A 21,669-nucleotide genomic window follows, 5' to 3' on the forward strand; every position below is an offset into this window, starting at 1 on the left:
TGTCAACAGGCTCCCAACTATATGCATGCCAGGGTCTCTCCATTTACCTCTCCCAGGTTCTCTCTCACATCTCGCTGCTCTGCTTACCTACTTGGGTATTCATTCCTCTTGCTGCATTCCCCTGACACCACCCTCTTCAGAAGTCAGTGCTCTGAGATCTGAGGTCTCCAAACTTCTTAAGTGGAAAGAGGAAACCAAGTTCATATTCAGGAGAGTGTGTGGACGGCTGGAAATCAGTGACCTTTTAAAGGCTGAGGTCATTGAAGGACCCATCCTCATGATCAAGCAGTCAGCTGGATGCCCACTCTCTTTCTAGACAGTTGGAGAAGCAGAGAAAATGTTTTGTGCTTTTGCTTCAGTAGTTATAGACTCCACTTAACTTTTACTTCTGTCCACAATTCATTAGGTTCCAGCTTTTAAATAAAAAACTTTCAGTCATGTTTTTGGCTAATTAGCTCTTCATTTTAACTTCTTGTTCTTAATTTGCTCTAATCTGACAGTGTGGCCTGAGGCTTCTGCAGAGGGCTGACATTATCTATTAGTATGTATTTAAGCGGTTATCAGTGGGAGAAACAGATGGAAAGAGACACCGATAAAGACATTTCATCCCTAAAAGATATCCCTGTAACCCCACTGCACAGAGGGTAGTGGCAGGAGGCACGTGCTCTCTGGGGCTGGAGACTCTTCCGACAATCATCTGGTGGGGGGCGGTGCTGGCTCACAGGAGCAGAGGCCAGGGACACGCTCAACACCGCACTGCGCGCAGGACAACCCCACAGGAAAAAAGACGTAGCCCCAAATGTCAGCAGGGCCGAGGCTGAGACACTCTGGACCACAGTATGTTCAAAAAGCCAAGGAACATTACTTAACGACTTTCCGCTTGCGCCAAGGTTTATCTCAATTCTCTGAACTGTCAGTAACACCCCAAAGGGCTCGGCTGGCTCTAATGGCTGAACTTCTGCTTGTGGTCTTTTACCCACTCCCACCTTAAAGTTCAAAGTTATTGCTCACTAAACACACCACTAACTGGTTATCCTTAACCACATGCGCATGGTTCTGGTTGGCCCACATGACTAGTGACCGTTCCACATTCTGCACACATGAAGCCTTTGTTGGGAGTTGCTGCCAAAATCTGTGATGCCGGCTGCGCTGAGACGGGGAGGCAGCAGGAGACGAGTAAAAGGAAGAGTCTTATGCGGCGTGGAGTTCCACCAGGCTTACGATGCCTTAGCAATTTTATTAATGAGAGAGAACACAAATGAACAAATTCTACCTTAAATGTGACAAAAGCCAGCTTCTTCTAGGTGTCTTTGTCTCTCCCTTCTTTCCATTATCAGGGGCTTTATGGAATGAGGAGGAAGACAGGAAGGAGCCTGGAAATTGCATGACACCAGCTCAGCATGAGAGCTGAACTTGAAAATCTCTGGTCTATGAAAATGAAGAGAGAGAACCAGGATCTGTCAAAATGGGTCAGACTTTCTTTTTTCCTTTTCTTTAGCTTGAACTGCAAGACAACGGCCATTACTAGGTGGGGTCAGGTTCAAGGAGAAGGTGGATGCAGTACAGGGAGACTCTGTCTTATGGAAAACCTTCCCCAACATACACACACACACACACACACACTCACACACACTGACTCTTCTGACTTCTGATGCTAATGCTTTCACTTTTCTCATTTAACCAAAAAGCAGAATTTGAAATGCGCTCTGGGCATGTAAGTCTTGTAGGGCCATACTGAATGTAGGCCAGAGTGCCACTTCTGACGGTTAGGAGGCAGCCAGAGCTGGTTCTGAGCTTAAGAGAGATTGCTAAGCAGCTGATCTGAGCTAGAAAAATAAATTTATGAGAAATAAGAGAAAGAAAATGTTCCAAGTGAATGGCAGAAGAAAAATTGGGTGTGGATCTGTCATTTATGGGCAAAATACTAACTTATGGATTGTGATTTCACAAGTTCATCTGACTACTACAAGCTCAATAGCACAGTAGAGAAGGAGAATAAAAGTCATTCATTGATTTCGGGGTAGGATCTTTGTAAATTTTCAGGAGGAAAAAAAACACACACACACACACACACACACAGTTCAGAAAAGTCGATCATCTTGCCCAATAGCACACTGAGATTTAGGATCAGAGGTTGGTCTTGGGATTCCCCAGGCAGTCCAGTAACCATGCTGTGCTGCCCACACAAGTAAGAATGGTGCAGAGCAGAGGAGGAGCTGCCCAGGTGACTGGGAGGTCAGAGGGAAAAGAGGACGTCAAGGCAGGAGGGAAGGAACACTCCAGAAGCAAGGGGCAGGGAGGGTGCTGTCTGGTCTGGGTGCCATCCTACCCATGGGGGACAAGGTGGGAGCACGCTGAGGGGGCATTTCCTACACATGGGGCTCTGGTACCTGTTGTGGCCCAGAAGACATTAACAAGGGGGGAAATGACTAAGATGGAGTCTGCAAGTTCTTTTCAAAATGTCAGCATTCCTTAGAATCACACAACTGTTTTCTTAGCCCTCTGGAATTCATTAATTTATTCAACAAATATTTACTGAGCACCTGTTTTGTGCCAGGCACTGTTCCTGGCCATATGAATAAAACGGACCCTTAAACGACAGGCCCTTTTCCTCTGGAGGGTGTTCTAGTGAGATATAGGAAAATAAATAAATATGAGAGTGTCTAATCATGTTAAGTGCTATGAAGAAAACTGCACAGGGTAATATGAGAGTGACTGGAGGATCTCCTTTGGACTGGGTGGTTAGGAAAACCTCTTTAAGGAGGCGGCATTTGAGCTGAGACCTCGAAGAGAAGAGCCAGTGACACAGTGAGACAGCTGGTTAGAGAGCACAGCCCATGCAAAGGCTCAAGGACAAGGTCAAGTGATCATGAGACCAAGGGTGGCAGGTTCAAAGAAACACAGAAAGTCTGTGTGGCTGTGACTCTGGGAGGAAGGAGGAGCAGATGAAATGAGGTCATCCGGGTGAGCTCAGCCATACCAGAGTGATGCATCTGTCCATTTAACAAGTATCAAGCGTCCACTAGGTGCAGGGCATTGCTGAGGATATAAAAAAGCAAGATGAAACCCTGATTCAAGGGTTTTGTCTGCAGGGAAGAAGTCAGGAGTTTAGCAGGCGTGCAGAATACTTACACAATTGTGTTAGAGAGTACTCCACTCCGGGCAGAAACACGGTGCGGACATGACCATGTGCTGAGCAAGGGCAGGGGCTTTCCAGAAGCACCTGAACCAACACACCCATGCACCTACTCGAGCCAGTTTATAATCTGAAGAAGGGAACGCACTAGCCGTCCAAAGTCACGGTATGAGGTCTCAAATCCGGACATCTGCTCTGCTGGGGTCGGGAGGTGAGGTCATCCCAGAGATGAGTCACCGAGCCCACCTTTCGCCACCGGGTGAGCCTTCTCGGTCTTCGTGGGTGGGGCAGGGCCGTAGGAATCCCCCCACCCGGCCTAAATCGGGCGCACTCAGAAAACCCAGACAGGGGAGCTGCCAAGACCAAGGCTCTGATTAGCACCTGATTCACCCAGGCAGTCAAGGCAGGGCGGTGACTGCTGGTAACAGGCCCCCAGTCTCCCCGGGGAAAGGCCTGCGGGAGTTTTGGTGACCGTGATCCCAGGGGAGCCTCCGTGACTGTCCCCACCGGGTAGGGGCGCGCCTGCGTGACCACCGGCCCCGCCCAGACTCAGAACGCGCACGGCAGCTGCGGCTGGGGCGCGCGTGCGCCCTGGCCCGGGCCTCCGAGGAGCCCCAGTCCCCAGTCTCCTGGCCCGGCCGCCGAGGAGCCGTAATTCCGGAGGCCTCCGACCCCAAGAATCTTGTCCCTGTCCCCGCCCCCCGCCGTCCCCAGGAGACAAATCCATTTGCCCTGGCCCAGCCTCCAAGGAGTCGTGTCCACAAGTCCGGGGGTCCGGCGTGGCAGGCGCCCAGCTCACTGGGGGGCGGTGGGGGGGGGGGGGGGACGTCGCGAACCCCTTCCCACAGGGGCGCTGGCGCCTCTGCCTGGCGGCCGGGAAGTCCGGGGGCGGAGAGCAGGCAGGAGCGGAGCGGTCGGACCGGCCGGGCGGCCGCGGGCCCCGCCGTTGGTCCGCGGGAGCGCGCTCCTCCTCGCCCGCCCCACATGCCCTGACTGCGCCTGCCGCCGCGCCCCGGGCGCCAGACTGCGCGGCCGCCATGGGGAATGGGATGAACAAGGTAACGTGCCCCCGCTCCTCCCTCTGCCCCCAACCCCAGCCTCCCTGCGCGGGGCTTTTGCGGCGAGGGGCGCCCTGAGCGCCCGGGCCCAGAGGGCGGGGGCCGCGTGCCAGCGCCGCGAGGCCGGGCCGCGCTTCCGGGCGGGCGGCGCTCGGCCTGCGCGCCGGGCTGAGCGGGGAGGGCTGTGGTTTCTCCCTTCTCCCCCCACCCCCTCCCCACCCCCCGCTTCACCCCCAACTCAGCTCTTGAAGCATCACCGCCCACGTCATTACTAAACAGGAGATAAGTGTCTCTTCCTCCGTAATGTCTTCCCAGATTTTTTACCGTGTACGGATAACTTTTTCTTACGGACAGAAAAGTTGATAGAAGCCTAAATCCTGGGGTGCTTGTAACTGCCCGGGTGTGGGGCACAGATTCGAAGCTGCTTTATCGCGGTCGTGCGGCTGCTCCCCGCCTCTCCCTGCCCAGACCCCTCCCTGCTATGCCTCTCCTGCGGGGGAGGGGATCGGACTCCAGCTGCCTGGGGCAAACGCAGCGAAGGATTTTATGATCTGGTGCTGCCGGCTTAAAGAAAAGAATACAGAACTTTTTTAAAAAAGCCCTCATCGAAAACTGTCTGTTCTCGGGTCTTTGAAGCGGTCCTGGACCAGAGGGTGGACTCTGTCCTCTTCTCCTCCCCGCGCACCACACTCACCCAGGGTCCGTGCAGGTTCAGCTGTCCTGCTGGGTGGGTCCACGGCCGACTCGTAGGCCCCAGGGTTCCTTCAGTGTCCGCGGCCGAGGCAGGCAGTGAAGGCGCTGCAGGGAGTGTCCTGTGTGCCTGCCTAACTGCTTACCTGCCACGTTCACCATGTCTTTGAGACTCAGTTTATAAAAGGTCGAGTGTGCGGATTAGGCCCGCATACCAGAGGTTTTTGTTAACCAGGGTCATATTCCTTGCGAGGGCTTTTTGGGGGGAAGGCGGGTGACAGTAAACAAGTTTGGAAAGAGACTGTTTCTTGGATAAATACTTGGATTATGTCTCCATTAGCACGGCACCGTGAACTTTTTTTTTTTTTAGTGAAAGCAGAACCTTGAAGGGTCTTCCGAGAGGCAGTGGGCTCTGTTTGCCTTCCCATTAGTTGTGATTATGCCTCAGGTTTATTTTGGTGTTTTTCCTAGTTTTCTCCACTTGAGGTGTTCACTGTCCACCTTTTTCAGCATTTAATTTGTAGTATTTTTCTATTAAAACTGAAAGAACATACTTAGGGATACAAATCATTGCCTAAGTGTTCAAAATTATTTTCAGATTTTTAGCCAAAGCTGTCTTTTTCATACATGATTTTTACCTTTCAAAGAAAGCAGTATGTTTCTTATTAATGTTATTATCATAATCATCTTGTATTGTAAGTAGAACCAGTATCTCCAAGGTAGAGATGGGGAAACATGGGTAGAGATTTGGAGACACCATTAAATTAGTGAGTTTTTATTGTGTGCTTACTATTAGGTGCTGGTTGTGGGGACCAAGGAGGGGTGCAGTGGTAAATGACACAGACAGGTCTTTTATGAAACCTTCAGTAGAGACCAGCAGTTGCCCAATAGAAATATAATGTGAGCTATATGTGTAATTTAGAATTTTCCAGTAGCCACATTAAAAAAGTAAAAATAATTTTAATAATATATTTTATTTAACTGAAATATATTGTGAATATTGTCATTTCAACATTTAACTAATAGATAAAAATCACTGTTTGTATATGTATTTTTTGTACTAAGTCTTTAAAGTCTGGTGTATATTTGATACTTAAATGACATCTCATTTGGGATTAGCCATGTTTTAAGTACTCAGAGTCACTGTGGCTAATGGCTGCTGTATTGCATGACAGCGTGTGTGCGTGTGCGTGTGCGTGTGCGTGTGCGTGTGCGTGTGATCTGAGAGAGAGAACAAGCACACGGTCAAGAGGAGTGGAGACCCCGGAGGACAGAGAGTCAGAAATAGGTGTGATGAGCACAGCCTGGAAGCAGCGTTCGGTGCAGGCCAAGGATCATGTGGAGTAAAGATGTTTAAGCTGAGATCTGAAGAACTGCTCAAAGTTGCAAGATTGTTTAGTGGCAAAGTAGATTGCTGGAAGCCAGAAATTAAAAACCTTAACTAGAATTTGTTCATGTGTTATTGTGTGACTTGGAACTAGGCTTCATTTCTTCTGTAAGAAAAGGAGTGGTTGATTTGCCGATCTAGTGGAAGTAGTATAAGGTGCTAGCCATAGAAATGCCTTTCTAAGAACATTTGTAGGTTAAAAACACAATGCCCTTGGAACTGAAAACTTAATTTGCGATGTGTGTGTGGGTCCTGAGGTGCCTGGCACAAGATTTATTTCCCATCTCACAAAAATCGGTCATCCTTGGCCAAGGAGAACTTATGAACCAAGCAATGCAGATTCTGTTCTCACTGTTTTGAATACAGCAGTTTTTATTTGTGATCCATGTCCCTGTGGAGGGTCTTCTCATCAACACGTGCCAGTCTCCTACGTGGCAGAATATTGTGCCCATGTCAGCTAGGTGTACATAGCATTCTACACAGCTCTAGAGGGGCAGGGGAAGAGGTGTTTGCATTCTGGGCAATTAAAGATGATGAGGAGACAAAGAAAAGAGTACACCATTTGTTGACTTTTTTTTTGAGTCTCATATGATGTGCCTGCGGTTTATCACTGTAGCCCTAGGAGGTCAGTATGCCTTATCTGACTGTTTGTGCAGATTGGGAAATGGACACTCAGATTAAGTGGCATGACTAAGGTCTTAAAGCTAGGAAGTGGCGGAACTGGTTTTGAACCCAGCTGCCACTGATTTTGATGATAGAAGTCTTTACTTTAAACTAGAACGCCAGTTTAATCCAAGTGATTTCTAAAGACGCTGGAAAATAACCTGAAAAGAGCTCCCCAGAGTCCCAAATTAGTTGTAAAATAGGAAAAATCCATCTCCTGTCTTCCTTCATGTTTGATATGGATAAAGAGGAGAGGGGAAGGTTAGGCAACCAAGACTGGCCAAGGTGTGTGCCAAGGCCTGTTTTGAACTTCACCACATAGGGTAACTCATTGAACCCCAGACCGCCATTCCATCCCTAGGCATTTACAGGTGCCCAGGCCAGAGTCACTCACTGGGTGAGTGGCAGAGCCTGGACTCAAGGCCCGGTGGCCTGGCTCTTTTCTTCATACCGATTGCCTAGCTATGCTGCTAAAGGCCAGTCTGGCAATTGCCTCAAGTAGGATCAGGTTAAACTCAACAGGTTGCTGCAAGCAAATGTGTTTCTGTGCAGTCTTTGAAAATTCCTAGTTGAGTCCAAGCTTTCTCCAGGGTCTGACCACAACATCTTTTGGGGAAGGACCTGTAAAGAAAAGTCCTCATTCTCATCTTATTAGTCTTAAGTACAATAATAACTGATTAAAAACAACAGTCAGATCTCTCTGGCTAAGCATCATACTTAAGAAATGTGCACATTTTTATCTTGTCAGCCAGAACCAATGACCTAACAGTGGGCTGGAGCATTGCCATCCTGGGGCAGCTTGTGAGCACCAGGTTTGGCTCAGTTCATCAGTGCTGTTCAGGGACCTCTTTCTTCCTCACTGCCCTGTTTTCCCGGAAAGCAGCCTACCTGGTAGAAGTGAGGCTACCCTAGTCTTTCACGGGAGACTTGCTCTTGGTAGTGGGAGGTAGATCCTTCCCTGAGTGCATTGCCTTGCTATGAGAAGTGCACTGTTGTGAAAGGGACATAGCTGTCAGAAAGCCTCATTTGGGGTGTCTACCACTCTGCTGTTGCGTGGGTGTGTTCTTGAGCGAGTCCCTCAGTGTTCCTAAGCAGCAGTTTCTTTATTGCCCTTGATTCATAGGGATGGTGGTTTGCTTAGCTAGTCTCCTTATTTGTTTTAAAATGAGTACAATGTTGCCTCCCCCAATTACTACCCAGATTCTTGGAGAAACAGATGAGAATATACTAGAAGACATTTTTTGCAAACTGTAAAGTACAGATTATTGTTGTTGTTTTAGTCGCTCAGTCGTGTCTTACTCTTTGTGACCCCATGGACTGTAACCCACCAGATTCCTCTGCCCATGGGATTTCCCAGGCAGGAATACTGGAGTGGGTTGCCATTTCCTAGAGCAGTCATCTCAAATGAGATCTGAGTGACAAGCAGCCATCCAGGTAGACGATGGGGTGTCAACACCCTCAGCAGAGGGAAAGGACTTACTCCTTTAGAGCCTAGGACATTCTCACATGGCACATACAGACTTTCTTTGATCTGTCCTTACTTCTCGCCATGGGGTGATGACTTCACTCCCCCTGTGTTCTCAATTCTGGCTTGAGCCCCAACTCTCGGTGATGTCTCCGATCAGCCACTTCACCCTCCATGAGCCAGGAGGAGCCTGAGCCTGCTGGAACATTGTTTCATTTCATTTTCTCTTTCTTTGTCCTTAGGGATTACCAGCAGCAGTTATACTGGGGAAATCTACCAGTCAAATATTTAGAGTTTTAAGTTTGAGTTGAGGCTGACTGATGTAGACATTTAAATATTTATGGGCTTTTTATTCTCCTTGAAAACAAAAATGTAGTTTCTCTCCCTGTCAATGGCCAGTTCTCCAGCTTTCCTAGATCTTGTTTTATAACTCTATCATGGGAAATAGATGGGGAAACAGTGGAAACAGTGTCAGACTTTATTTTTTTTGGGCTCCAAAATCACTGCAGATGGTGACTGCAGCCATAAAATTAAAAGACACTTACTCCTTGAAAGGAAAGTTATGACCAACCTAGATAGCATATTCAGAAGCAGAGACATTACTTTGCCAACAAAGGTTCGTCTAGTCAAGGCTATGGTTTTTCCTGTGGTCATGTATGGACGTGAGCGTTGGACTGTGAAGAAGGACTGTGAAGAAGGCTGAGCGCCGAAGAATTGATGCTTTTGACCTGTGGTGTTGGAGAAGACTCTTGAGAGTCCCTTGGACTGCAAGGAGATCCAACCAGTTCATTCTGAAGGAGATCAGCCCTGGAATTTCTTTGGAAGGAATGATGCTAAAGCTGAAACTCCAGTACTTTGGCCACCTCATGCGAAGAGTTGACTCATTGGAAAAGACACTGATGCTGGGAGGGATTGGGGGCAAGAGGAGAAGGGGACGACAGAGGATGAGATGGCTGGATGGCATCACTGACTCAGTGGACGTGAGTCTGGGTGAACTCCGGGAGTTGGTGATGGACAGGGAGGCCTGGCGTGCTGCGATTCATGGGGTTGCAAAGAGTCGGACACGACTGAGCGACTGAACTGAACTGAACTGATGGAAGAAACTACAGAAATTGGGATTGAGCAGTTGGCTCACATGGTGAAGAATCTGCCTGCGATGCAGGAGACCTGGGTTTGATCCATGGGTTGGGAAGATCCCCTGGAGGAGGGCATGGGAACCAACTCCAGTATTCTTGCCTGGAGAATCCCCATGGACAGAGGAGACTGGCAGGCTACAGTCTGTGGGGTCGCAAAGAGTCAGACACAGCTGAGCAACTTAGCATGCAGTTTGCTTTCTATTTCTAGCCCTTGAAACTGTAATTTATTCTCCTCATCTGGAAAATGGAGTTGAAAGTTTACTCACACAACTCTGTCCTCTTTTTACAATTAAAATATTTAAATGCATATAAATGTGCAGCTTGCATGGTTTCGAGTGAGTTGCCTCCCTGATGTTGGTGAGGGCAGACCTCTTGTCCTTGCCGTCGTTTGGGTCTGGGCGCCGACCTTCCCAGAGCAGAAAGGGGCAAAGCAGGATCTCTCAGGCCTCACCCACAGTGGTTTTCCATCTCTCTCTTCTTTGCCTGGCCCATCCCACCTGGCTCGTGTTGTTCATTCATTCATTGAAGAGACGTTTACCTGAGTAGTGACCTGCCGATCATGCAGCAACCACTCAGGTTAGAGAAAACGTATTCACAGATATGATGCAGGCAGCGTATAGGGGTCATAGTCATTTATCACAATATTTAAGGTTTTTAAAAATATACAGTTGACAGTGTTTGAAGATGGAGATGTTTCCCATGACACCTAGGTGCTGGAGCTGGGGAGCCTGACTTGTGTCTCTGCCTCATCACCTCGGGCTGTGGGGCGGAGGCTAAAGGCATCGAAACCTCCATCCCTGAAGGACAGCTCTTGTTGAGGTATCTAATTTCCCAGAGCTATTTGGAGCCCTGGGAAGAGTTTAATCTGGAGTTATACGGTCAACTTGGCACCTTGAAGGCAGGTTCAGGAGCCCTTTGGGGGACAAAGCCAGAGGTAGGGGATCTCTAAGAAGTTGTGTCAGTGGGTCAGATGGGACCTGGACAAAGGCCTGCACCACGGCTTCCAGAGGAGCAGACTGGTTGGGATTCCAGGGAGGCGTGGAAGCCAGTGCTGACCAAGGCGGGAGTGATGCCCAGAGGAGAGCGGACTCTCCTGGTGGTCCCTGCAGCGCCCGTGGGGCTGCTTTCCCAGGTGGGCAGGGCTTTGCTGCCCTGTGACTTGCTTGAAGATTTGTGCAGTTTATTTACATTTGTGCATTTTTCTGGGTTGAAAGGCCTACATCAGGATGCCTAGTTGTAAGCAATAGAATCCAAATGCATCTGCTTGAGCTGAAACAGGGCAGAAGGCCAGGAGGGCTAGAGAACCAGATTCAGGCAACTCTGCCAGGAGCAGATTCTAGGACTGACCTGGGGAGAGCGTCTCTGCAGCTGCCCCAAGGTGCTGCCGCTGCTGCCACTGCCAGTGGGCTCTGCGGGTTCTGCCAGCCCTGGGCCCCCGCCACCAGGCAGGGTGCTGGTGGGTGCTGTGCTGTCTCGGCTCCAGCCTGGAGCAGCCGTGGAGGCCTGCTGCCGCTGTAGCAGAGAGCCAATGGGCTGGGGGCTGGTGCTGCCTACTAGGCTCCAAGTGGGGGCTTCCAAGTCTTGGAAACCGGTTAACAGCTGTCAGTTGCAGGGTTTGTAACTCTTGAGCAGACCCATGGGATGAAGGGCCCCAAGCAGTGAGGGTCTCTGCCCTCTCTAGTGAGAATACTGGGAGCAGAGCAGGCGATATTCCAGGGTGGAACTGGTCGGGGAGTCTGGGCTGTCTGGCTTGGTGGAGACTGAAGAGAATTGGGGTCCTTCAGGGGCAGGAGACCACGGTGAAAGTTTCCGTCTGGCCTCCGTTTTCTTTGGAAAGGGTTTGCTATTGAACATTTTGATCTAGAAGAGGACCCAACGAGAATGTGACTTTCAAAGGTTAATTTGATGAAATAGATAAGTTCAGTGGCTACTTCTGCAGCCTATGAGGTTCCAGACTGGGGTCCTTGGCCCCATAGCCAAGGGCCAAGGGCTGCGATGGGGCTGGGGGTAGTGGAGTACAAGGGGCTGAGCTTTGGGAGGAGAGCTCCAAGGGGTTCGTTAGGAACTGTAGAGTCGTGGCTCGAGGGTAGCAGAGCCCAGAGGTGAGCTATTCACACACCCCTGTTTCTTGTATTTAAAGATAATATGAAACGTATTTGGTTTTGTTTAGTAGAGAAGATAGTAGAAATACAAAGAAGAGAAGGAAAAATGGGTCATAGAATCTTTTCCCCAAATAGCCCACTTAATTTCTGAAGAAACTAAATGGAAGTAATGTGTGTGCACTATATGGAAACGTGTCCTTCCTGACCTCCAGACCCCAGCACCCCGCCAGGGTGAGCACCAAGGAAGGTGTTCCTTCATACTCATTTGGATGTTTCTGAGATACAGTAAATACAAATACTTCCTTCTAACAGCCCCACACACCCAGCATCTCAGTGGCATTTGACCTAGAGCCCTGGACACCTGCAGGGCTGCCCATCTCTGCACCCTCTGTGTCACCTCCTCCACGCCCGCTCCCAGGAGAGACCCACCTCTTGCAGGGCTGGCCATCTCCACCGTTCCCCTGCCCATCCTCCTGTCTCCCGGCCCACTCCTCTGGGACATCAGGGGCCCCCAAAGGCTCTTGGGGACCCCAGAGTGGCCACGGTGCCTCCTCCTTCCTGGGCGAGGGGCTCAACAAGGGAAGTAGGACATTGGCAGGGCCGAGTCTCTCTTGGTCACACTGCATTCCCAGTGCCCAGAGGGTGTCCATGTGTGACCGGAGCTCAGTAAACCATCCGTCCACTGGAGCCCATTCTGCTACTCTGGGCAGGCAGACCTGCTGCTGCTGCTGCTGCTGCTGCTAAGCCGCTTCAGTCGTGTCCGACTCTGTGCGACCCCAGAGACGGCGGCCCACCAGGCTCCCCCGTCCCTGGGATTCTCCAGGCAAGAACACTGGAGTGGGTTGCCATGTCCTTCTCCAATGCATGAAAGTGAAAAGTGAAAGTGAAGTCGCTCAGTCGTGTCCGACTCTTAGCGACCCCATGGACTGCAGCCCACCAGGCTCCTCCGTCCCTGGGATTTTCCAGGCAAGAGCACTGGAGTGGGGTGCCATCGCCTTCTCCGGGCAGGCAGACCTGCTCTGCGACTATGGTGTGGTCTGTCGTAACTGTCAGCTGTGTGAATTGGGAGACTTTCATGGTCAATATTATGAAAGAAAAATAATTTCAACACATTAAAAATGACAATGAAGATTTTTATTAAAGACGTTACAAGTGAGAGATGGGGTTCCACTCCCAGTATAACGGGCAGATGAGTGGATGGAAGATCACTGACGGAACTTGGTTAGATGCCGGGGGGTGGAGGAAGAGGAGCTTGGCTGATACTAAGAGCAGGTGGATGCTTGACAGCTGGCTTAGCAGGATTCTTTGCTAAGTGTGGCCAAGGACCGGGCCTGCAGTGGAGACTCAAAGGAGCCTGAGCAACGCTTGGTCCGGGAGGCTGTCTTTGTCCCCATCAGTGAAAAGAACTGTGCTGGTTTTGCCCTCGAATGTCTCATAAAGACAGGACAGGCCCTGGGGGAATGGAGATGGAAATGACAAAGCCCCGCACAGGCAAGAGCTGCCAGGGAACGCAGTTTGAGCTGTCTCCTGGATGAGCTTGCATTGTTCTTCCATTTTAGAACAGGAATTGTGAACTAACTGTTCCACCCTTGCTCCCAGGAGAATTCCACAAACTGTTTCAGGAGAGACCTGTTGAGTGCTTTATCTCCTTGGCAATGGATGCCGGGGTTTCCTCTGAGACACAGTTTTGTATTTCCTGGTTCCAGGGAGAATCCTGCCTGCCTCAGTCTGTGACTTCAGGCGGCAACAGACCCAGGCCCTCAGTCCCCTGGGGTGCTTTCCAAGCCAGTTTTGGCTCCCAGCTTGTTGAGTCAGCCAGAGTGACCACAAGGCCCGGTGCCCACGTCCGTTCTGGGTTTTGCCTCTTGTCCTGGAGTGATTATTAACAGAATCTCTTTTCACTCTCATGAGTGTCCCATCTTGGTCAATTAGTCCCACGGTTCCCAGCACAGACGCTGAGCCTGTGTCCTAGTAGGTCCCCACAGTCACTTTTTAGCAGCAGCTGGGTGTCAGGAAAGTGCTCGAAAGAATCCACACAGCTGATGAACATTACTGCCCTTGCTCTCAGCTTTCTTACTGAGAGTGGAGAGAAGAGGGAGTGCGAAGCAGACAGGCCAAGAGGAGTGTTTGGTGGTGGCTGACGGGGGTGTCGCCAGGGCATGGGGCTTGCAGTGAAGCGTCACCACGGCCAGTGTGCTGTGCACTCTTGGAAATCACATCGGCAGTGTAGCTTCCCGGGGGGTGTCTGCATTTGGATTTCAGAGTTTCCATACAGAGTATTGCAGGGCGGAGGCTGGCTTCGTATTCTGCAAGGTGGGGGGTACCTGTGACCTGCAGTCACCCATTCTCATCTCAGATCTGCTGAATCTCTGTGTCAAGCCTGGGGCTTTCCAGAAATCTGATTCTGGCTTGAGAACCTTAGAAGAAATAGATGTTTTGGAGTAAATGTGTGTTCTTCTTAACTTGCATGTTTAGACAGTTCACTCACTCATTTAGCAACTCTCTACTGAATGGCCATCATGGGCCAAGCCCTGGGCTGTGCGCTGGGTCTGCAGCCCAGCAGAGGGGACTGCCCTCCACCTGGTGATGCCCATGACAGCCTCATGTGAGGGGAGCACAGAGGATGGGGACACTGAAGCAGGAGCCCCCTAGACACGGGGGTGGGGCTCAGGTCAGGCCTCCCCAGGTTGTGAGTTGGAGCTGAGGCCCAAAGGATGGGGAGCAGGAGGGGAGGGACAGCAGGTGCGAGTCCTCAGATGGTGGTGGACGGGTGCTGGAGCCCGGAGCAGAGGGGCTGGGGGACAGGAGGCAGGACGGGAGGAGGGGCTGTGGAGACTCTGGTTTGGGGCTGGACTCAGAATGTGGTGAACACTATGAGGCCTGGAGACAAGGAGACCTTTTGGTCTGTCTGAGAAGCTGCTGGGAGGTAGGTGTGGTGGGCATAGGCCTCGGGAGGGCCCAGCCTCTGTGACGAATGCCATCAGACTGAAACCTGTAACACTTCTGTCTGGTCTGTGTCTCCCCATAGATCCTGCCTGGCCTGTATATTGGCAACTTCAAAGGTGAGTTCTCTTCTTTCATTATTGTGGTAGAATATGCAAAAAACTACTAAATACGCCGTCTAACCTTTTTCAAGCGGCATTCAGCGCATTCAGCACAGTCTTGCCATGGTGCAGCCGTCACCACCACGCGTGCCCAGCACGCTTCCATTTCCAGCTGAGTCTCTGTCCCCACTGGACACTACTTCCTGTCCTGCACCCCAGCCCTTGGAAGCCACCCTCCTGCTGTTTGTCTCCGAGTCTGACTGCTCCAGGGGCCTCGTGTGAGCAGCTCACGTGGCCTTCGTCCTCTTGTGACGGGCTTACGTCACGGAGCTTGACGTCATCTTTCGTTGCTCTAGCTGGTGTCGTCACTTCCTTCCTTGTTAAGACTGAATAATCGTGTGTGGATGAGCCACCCTGTGTTTATCCTTCATCTGTGGATGGACACGGGTGTCTTGTGCCAGTGGTGAGCTTGCTTTTTTAAAGCTCAGCTTTAGGCTCTCATGCGTGATGGAGTCGAGGTGTGAACTCAGTGTGTGCAGTCTGGTCTGGACGGGACCACGGCCGGTAGCCTTACCCTTGTACCCCGACGTCTTGGCCCATGGCTCAGAGTGGTGTAGAGAGCCCTGCAGGGTCCACCTTGACCTCTGACCTTCCTTTAACTGTACACACATGTTGGAGTTTTACTATCAAAAGAGGATGGCTAAAAGGCACACTTAGCAGTCATATAACTTGTTTATCATCTTTATCACTTTTATTTTCTAGTTAGTAATAAATTTTCAAAGACCTATTTTTTTAGTCGCCTGGGGAAAATAAGTGGCAGTTTCATCTCTAGCTGATTATTCTTATCACACATTTCTCTGCAACTTCTCTGATATTTACTGATATGCTATTAGCTATTGACTTTTCATTTTTAGCTTATTTGTCTCAAAATGCTCTGTAGTTGCAAAGGTGAGTAGAAAGCCACAGAGCAAAGTGCGCGGGGAGGGAAGGGGAGGGGAGGGGTGAGGGGCTGGCCCCACCCCCTGTGTGTGGGGGAGGGCAGGTGTGCTGTCCTGGATGGGCCGGACACAGGCAGAAAGGAGCCTGCCGTGCTGGTGGGGAGTCCCTCCTCACCACGCCTCCCTTTCTAGACACACGCACTGGAACACACTCCTGTCTGTTTTCTCGTTGTGTAAATCTGCAAGTTCAGGTTCACACTGACTCTTAAAACAATCTCTGACATCTCTGCCCTGATATTCACGTCTTCTTCCCCGCTGGGCTCAGAGGGCAGCTAATTGGCCTTAAAGAGAATTCTGAGCACACTGGACTGACAGCTGCTCATCGCTGCTAGAAGGTGTTAAAAATAGTCCTGGAGTTCCTAAATTAGTAAGCTTTTTTGTTCTGAGAAAGCGAGTGCTTTGTGGCAGGTAGGCGAGTTGGGCTGGAATGCATGAACATCTTTATGGTTATTTAATGAGTTGTTATTAATGGTTTCATGGGGAGAGGGGAATGTCTTTGAGTTTGGAAACAATATGGAATTTAGGATAAATTCTTGGGTGTAGAATTGCTGGGTGAATATTTTTACAAATCAAAAAACTGTAATAAAAACCAACCAAATTCAGGACTTCTGCCAGCAGTTCCAGCACACTTGCCGATGGCAGACCTTGCTTTGAGTCACAGAGAACTGAGTTCTCCTAGGACTCCCTGCTCAGGGAGAGCTCGTGCGCGTGCGGGTGGGCGGGCTGAGCCCCCAAGGCCGGTTCCGGCTGCACGTGTGCTCCTTGCCACCGTGCCTGTGGCTGTCGACAGCCGCCCACCAGCCACTTGCAGTCCTGAAGAATGGATGCCGTCCTCAGTAGTGCCCTTACACGTGTGGACAGACACATGCTTGTGGGAAGAGCTGTCCTACGGTGTGTGTGTGCGGATGGCGCTACCGCAGAATAGAAAGGCTCGGTCTGGACTGGGAACGCAAGGAGCAGAAGGAGCAGGGGCGTCTCCAGGAGCCACTTCTGTGTTCTTAAGGGCCCAGCAATCAGTTCTTCTGATTTGTGGTACCAAGTGTGGTTATGTTCAAAACAAAGTAATTTTGACTTCAAACCACCTTTCTTGTTGTTGTTTACCTTAATCTGTGTTACAAATGTATATTCATGGGGTGATGAAAATATTCTAAATTTAGGTTGTGGTGATGGTTAGACAATTCTGAATATACTGAAAACCATTGAATTGTACACTTTAAAAGGGTGAATTATCTCAGTAACACTTTTTTTTCCACTTTATTTTTTAAATTGAAGGATAATTGCTTTACAGAATTTTGTTGTTTTCGGTCATACATCAACAAGAATCAGTCATCGGTGTCCCCTCCCTCCTGAACCTCCCTTCCATCTCCCTCTCCATCCCACCCCTCTAGATTGTCACAGAGCCCCTGTTCGGGTTTCCTGAGTCAGGCAGTTTTGCATGAGGTGCTGTAAGTCCCCACCTCAATCTCTCCACGCATCTCTCCCTCTCCACCCCCATGTCCTTAGGCCTGTCTTCTGTGTCTGTTTATCCACTGCTGTTCTGTCTCAGTAACACTGCTTTTTAAAAAAAGGAAAAAAGAACATATATGTAAACAATTATTATGGACATGAGTTTGAGCAAACTCAGGGAGATAGTGATGGACAGAGAAACCTGGTGTGCTGCAGTTCGTGGGGTCACAAAGAGTCGGACACAACTTAGCAACTGAACAATAACAAAACAATTACTGATTTTCCAACTTCGTTCCTGGGTGGAGTCAGAATCTGGAAGATCCTGGCCCACGGTGTCTCCTCCACCCGTGCAGACCCTCCCCATGCCCCTCCCAGCCCAGCGGCTCCGAATTCCTCTCCTGCTGGCTGCCTCACCTTGTCTGGGAACCTAATGCTCCAGCTTGACCGTTTCACTACTTGTCCAAAATGTACAGTCTGGTGGGGATTGGAAAATCACATTTGAGTTAAAACGTGGGGGATGCCTGTCTGTGGACCCTAAATAAGTCCAGTTCCTGCCAAGTTCAAAGCTCACCTAGATCACAACTTGGTGTAGTTGGCAGCTGGGTGGCTAGATGAGTCCCCATGTAATGGATTGAGAGGCTGTTTGAGGTGGTTGGAGCAATTAAGAGAGTCAAAATAAAAGCCAACATTTTTATATTACTTTTAAAGATTATTTTCCTGACTATATAAGTGGTATATGCTTATTGCAGAATGTTTTAGAACGGTGCTTCTTCGTTTCTACTCTTATTCACTAAGGCTTATTTGGAATGTGGCCCTGCCGTAGACCCTGAACTAAGTTGGAGCCCAGGAATCTGCCTTTTTAAAAAAATCTGGGTAGTTCTTAGGCATGTTGAACTTTTACAGCCATCTGTATTGAATACACACACACACAAACGATAAAGAAAAAACTTAACACATAATTCTGTCTCTTCGCGATGGTCACTGTCTAGGCTGATTCCTTACAACAGCTGTCCCCTCTGTGTGTTGTCTTTATGTGTTTTTACAAGTTGAGTTCATATTGTATTTATAGTTTGGTGCCTGCTTCCCCTTTCCCCTGTTTAATGCTACATCCTGAGTGTTTTCTCATGACGTTAATATTCTCCAGAAACAGAATGATCAGACATTTGGTTTTCAATCATCTTACCCTGTATCACTTTAGAAAACGTGTCCCGGGGGAATGGACCTCCTTGTCTCCTGCTGCACCCTGTTCTGTAGATTAGCAGAAGTTCCAGCTTGAGGGGATTCGCGTGGCTTTCTTCTCTGGGTGGGTTCATAGGAAGGGAATATAATTTGGTATCTCCTTAGTTTCACATGCAGATAATTTAATAGCCAGATGACTTATGAACTGCTTTGTCTGGACTTTCCATTAAGTACCTGTTTTTAGTTTAGCGTAAGTGGATGCAGTCACAAACCACGTCATACCTGCATCTGGTCCCATTCCTGCTATTTGACATTAGGTCGATTAGTCTCTGGCAGGTTCCTGTATCTTAGACAGAAGATTGTTTTGTATTTAATTTTAATTTAGATTCCTAATCATTAAGAGGTAATTAAAAATATTTGAAATATCTTTCTTTTTCCATGTTTCATGTGAATAGCTAACGTGAGGGTCTGCAACTTAATAAGCATCAGCTACAACATGACTTAGTGGTTCATTTCCTTTAAACAGCAATAATCATCATTATAATATTTATCAGTCTACATACTTTTTAAGTTTTATATGACCACTTTGTATCAAAAGACTTGTCAGTCAGAAATAAACTGAGTTATCTGCAGAATACCTAAAAGCAATAACTCTAGATTCCCTTTATTGTTCAGTTGCTAAGTTGTATCCAACTTTTGCAGCCCCATGGGCTGCAGCACACCAGGCTTCCCTGTCCTTGGCTATCTCCTGGAGTTTGTTCAAACTTACGTCCATTGAGACAGTGATGCCATCCAGCCATCTCTGTTGTCCCCTTCCCCTCCTGCCCTCAATCTTTCCCAGTATCAGGGTCTTTTCCAGTGAGTCGGCTCTTTGGGTTAGGTGGCCAAAGTATTGGAGCTTCAGCTTCAGCATCAGTCCTTCCAATGAATATTCAGGGTTGATTTCCTTTAGGATTGATTGAGTTGATCTCCTTGCAGTCCAAGGGACTCTCAAGAGTCTTCTCAAGCACCACAATTCAATTACGAATTTTTAAGAAAGAAATATGCAAGTAATTTTGTGTTTTTTCCTTAAGGAGTATTCACTTGCAGAAAATACTAAAATGTCCCCCCTTTCTTCTGTGACAGATGCCAGAGATGCAGAGCAGTTGAGCAAGAACAAGGTGACACACATTCTGTCTGTGCACGACAGCGCCAGGCCGATGCTGGAGGTGAGGGTGCTGACCTGTGCACCTGTCTGTGCTGTGCTCCTGGGCGGGGCAGCTGGCCAGGCAGTGTGTGCTCCGCAGCAACAGCTCCGTGTCCTGGCTGTGCTAACCCGTGCTTGGCCACGCCTGGGCCTGGGCCTCTGGCTGGGCTGGGCTGGCAGTGGGTGCTTCTTGTTCTCACCATGCTCCTGTTATGTCACTACCTTGACTTTCTTGGCTTAACACCGAAGAACAGGCTGATACAGTGTTTTCCTTTAGATTTTAAGGACATTTAAAACCCATTTTCATTTCTTTCAAAATTACCTCTTGTTTTAGAATCCCAAAGAATTCAGGCTGCTTGTTTCCTGATTTTTTTTTTTTCCATTTGAGCTCAATTGTCAATCATTTGCATTTCGGAAAACAAGGCCTCTGAGGATAAATTGCCCCTAGAGATTTTCTAGTGCTTCTCTCTGCAGACGGTCAGTGAAGAAGCTGTTGTGTTTCAGGTTTTAAAGTAAATAGAATGTGTCTGCCTGTACACTGATTCCAAAAACATCTTCAATTTTACTTTAATGGATGGTTTGAGCTGTTGGCTGGGAGCACAGTCTCTCTCTGTTTATTAGCCTTGACAAAGCCCAAGCTACCTCTTTTCAGAAAATAGTGTGAATATGGTTGTGAGATGTGTGTGTGTGTTTGTTTCTATTTCAGGGTGGGGTACTGGAAGGGAGGTGTGGCTCATTCTGAAAGAATCGTCATTCAAGCAGTTTTCACTAAAATTCATATTATACAAGAGTACGTAATATATTCTTATTTCAAAGTCATCAGTTTTACCTGGCCATTAGAGCTGCCAGATTTCAGTCAGTATCCAAAAAGATGAGAACTTAGAATAATAAGCAATTCAACTGACGACATCACCATAAGAGGACCACAGGAGGTGAACAGGCTCTTTCTCTGGATCCGAGCTCGCAGTTCCCTCTGCTGCTTTGTCTCATGGTTTTGTTAAGGTGCTATACTTTGTGCTGCAGCATGGTTTTATTGGAAACCACAGCAACAAAGCATCATTGTTTCGAAGGCTGACATCTCCTTTGAAAATAGGTATCCATTTTCCATGTATCAACAATAGTTTTTTAAACACATGGCCAAGCTATGGCCTAGGGGATAAGTTAAATGTAAGCTGATCATGATTGACTTCCTCTTTAATCACAAGATGAGGCTTGCTGCTGGTGCTAAGTCACTTCAGTCGTGTCCGACTCTGTGCGACCCCGTAGACGGCAGCCCACCAGGCTCCCCCGTCCCTGGGATTCTCCAGGCAAGAACACTGGAGTGGGTTGCCATTGCCTTCTCCAATGCATGAAAGTGAAAAGTGAAAGTGAAGTCGCTCAGTCGAGTCCGACTCTTAGCGACCCCATGGACTGCAGCCCACCAGGCTCCTCCATCCGTGGGATTCTCCAGGCAAGAGTACTGGAGTGGGGTGCCATTGCCTTCTCCAAGATGAGGCTTAGGTTTCCTTTATTTTAATAAACTGCATCGACGTCCTGCCTACCCTGACCCTCCAGGCTGCCTCGTGGCATTGTACCCCGCTGCCCACAGCCGCTGTCACGTAGGAAGCCGGCTGGGAGTCTGTGCCACGGCCACTTCTGCCCACAGAGCTGGCCTTCAAGTCTAGGAGGAAAGAGCCCCGCCCTCACCTGTCCCACCCCCCCACTTTACACACAGGAACAAGGGCTGGAGGGCTGGCGAGTGGAGCCCATGCGCTTGCAGCCTGGTGTAAACAGAACACTGTCGATGTAAAGGTCTCAGTGCTCTGGGCAAACTGTGTCCCCTCGCCAGCCGTGACTGCGTATCCTCTTTATTCCCTGTGAGAAACAAGGGGCCCTGTGCCTTTTCCCCACGAGACGGCCTCTTTGATTTGGAGATGTCCTGTTTCAGGCTTTGGCTGCTGTTACTATCTCACTCAGTAAGTACTTTCCTGTGATTTCATGTTTACTTCAAGTTAGACCTCTGTTTTATAGCATAGCATAGTTTATCACTGCCCTTCTTATTTTATTCATTTTTAACTTCACGAGTGATTCATGAGTATGTTCTTATTTTAAACATGAAAGCAATAGTTTCTCTGATTGCACAAGTGGGGAAAACAGAGGCATTAAAGTGATGTGAATGGGCCTGCTCGCCCTCAGGGAG

At 49.0% G+C, this 21,669-nt stretch overlaps 1 protein-coding gene across 4 annotated transcripts in view; it reads left to right on the forward strand.

Annotated features, from left to right (window-relative positions):
- Window positions 1-3,256: 3,256 nt before the first annotated feature.
- DUSP22 (dual specificity phosphatase 22) overlaps window positions 3,257-21,669 on the forward strand; it is a 47,573-nt gene continuing 29,160 nt past the window's right edge. For 2 of the 4 annotated variants that reach the window (XM_055570437.1, XM_055570435.1), the window contains exons 1-3: window positions 4,062-4,194; window positions 14,666-14,699; window positions 19,430-19,512. In XM_055570437.1, the coding sequence (XP_055426412.1) occupies window positions 4,174-4,194; window positions 14,666-14,699; window positions 19,430-19,512 (138 nt within the window). In that variant the 5' untranslated portion in view covers window positions 4,062-4,173. Of the gene's footprint in view, window positions 3,396-4,061; window positions 4,195-14,665; window positions 14,700-19,429; window positions 19,513-21,669 lie in introns of those variants that run through there. The other 2 variants (XM_055570434.1, XM_055570436.1) reach the window with 2 other exon arrangements.

This window comes from Bubalus kerabau, chromosome 3, assembly GCF_029407905.1.
Source record: "Bubalus kerabau isolate K-KA32 ecotype Philippines breed swamp buffalo chromosome 3, PCC_UOA_SB_1v2, whole genome shotgun sequence".
Taxonomy (NCBI): domain Eukaryota; kingdom Metazoa; phylum Chordata; class Mammalia; order Artiodactyla; family Bovidae; genus Bubalus; species Bubalus kerabau.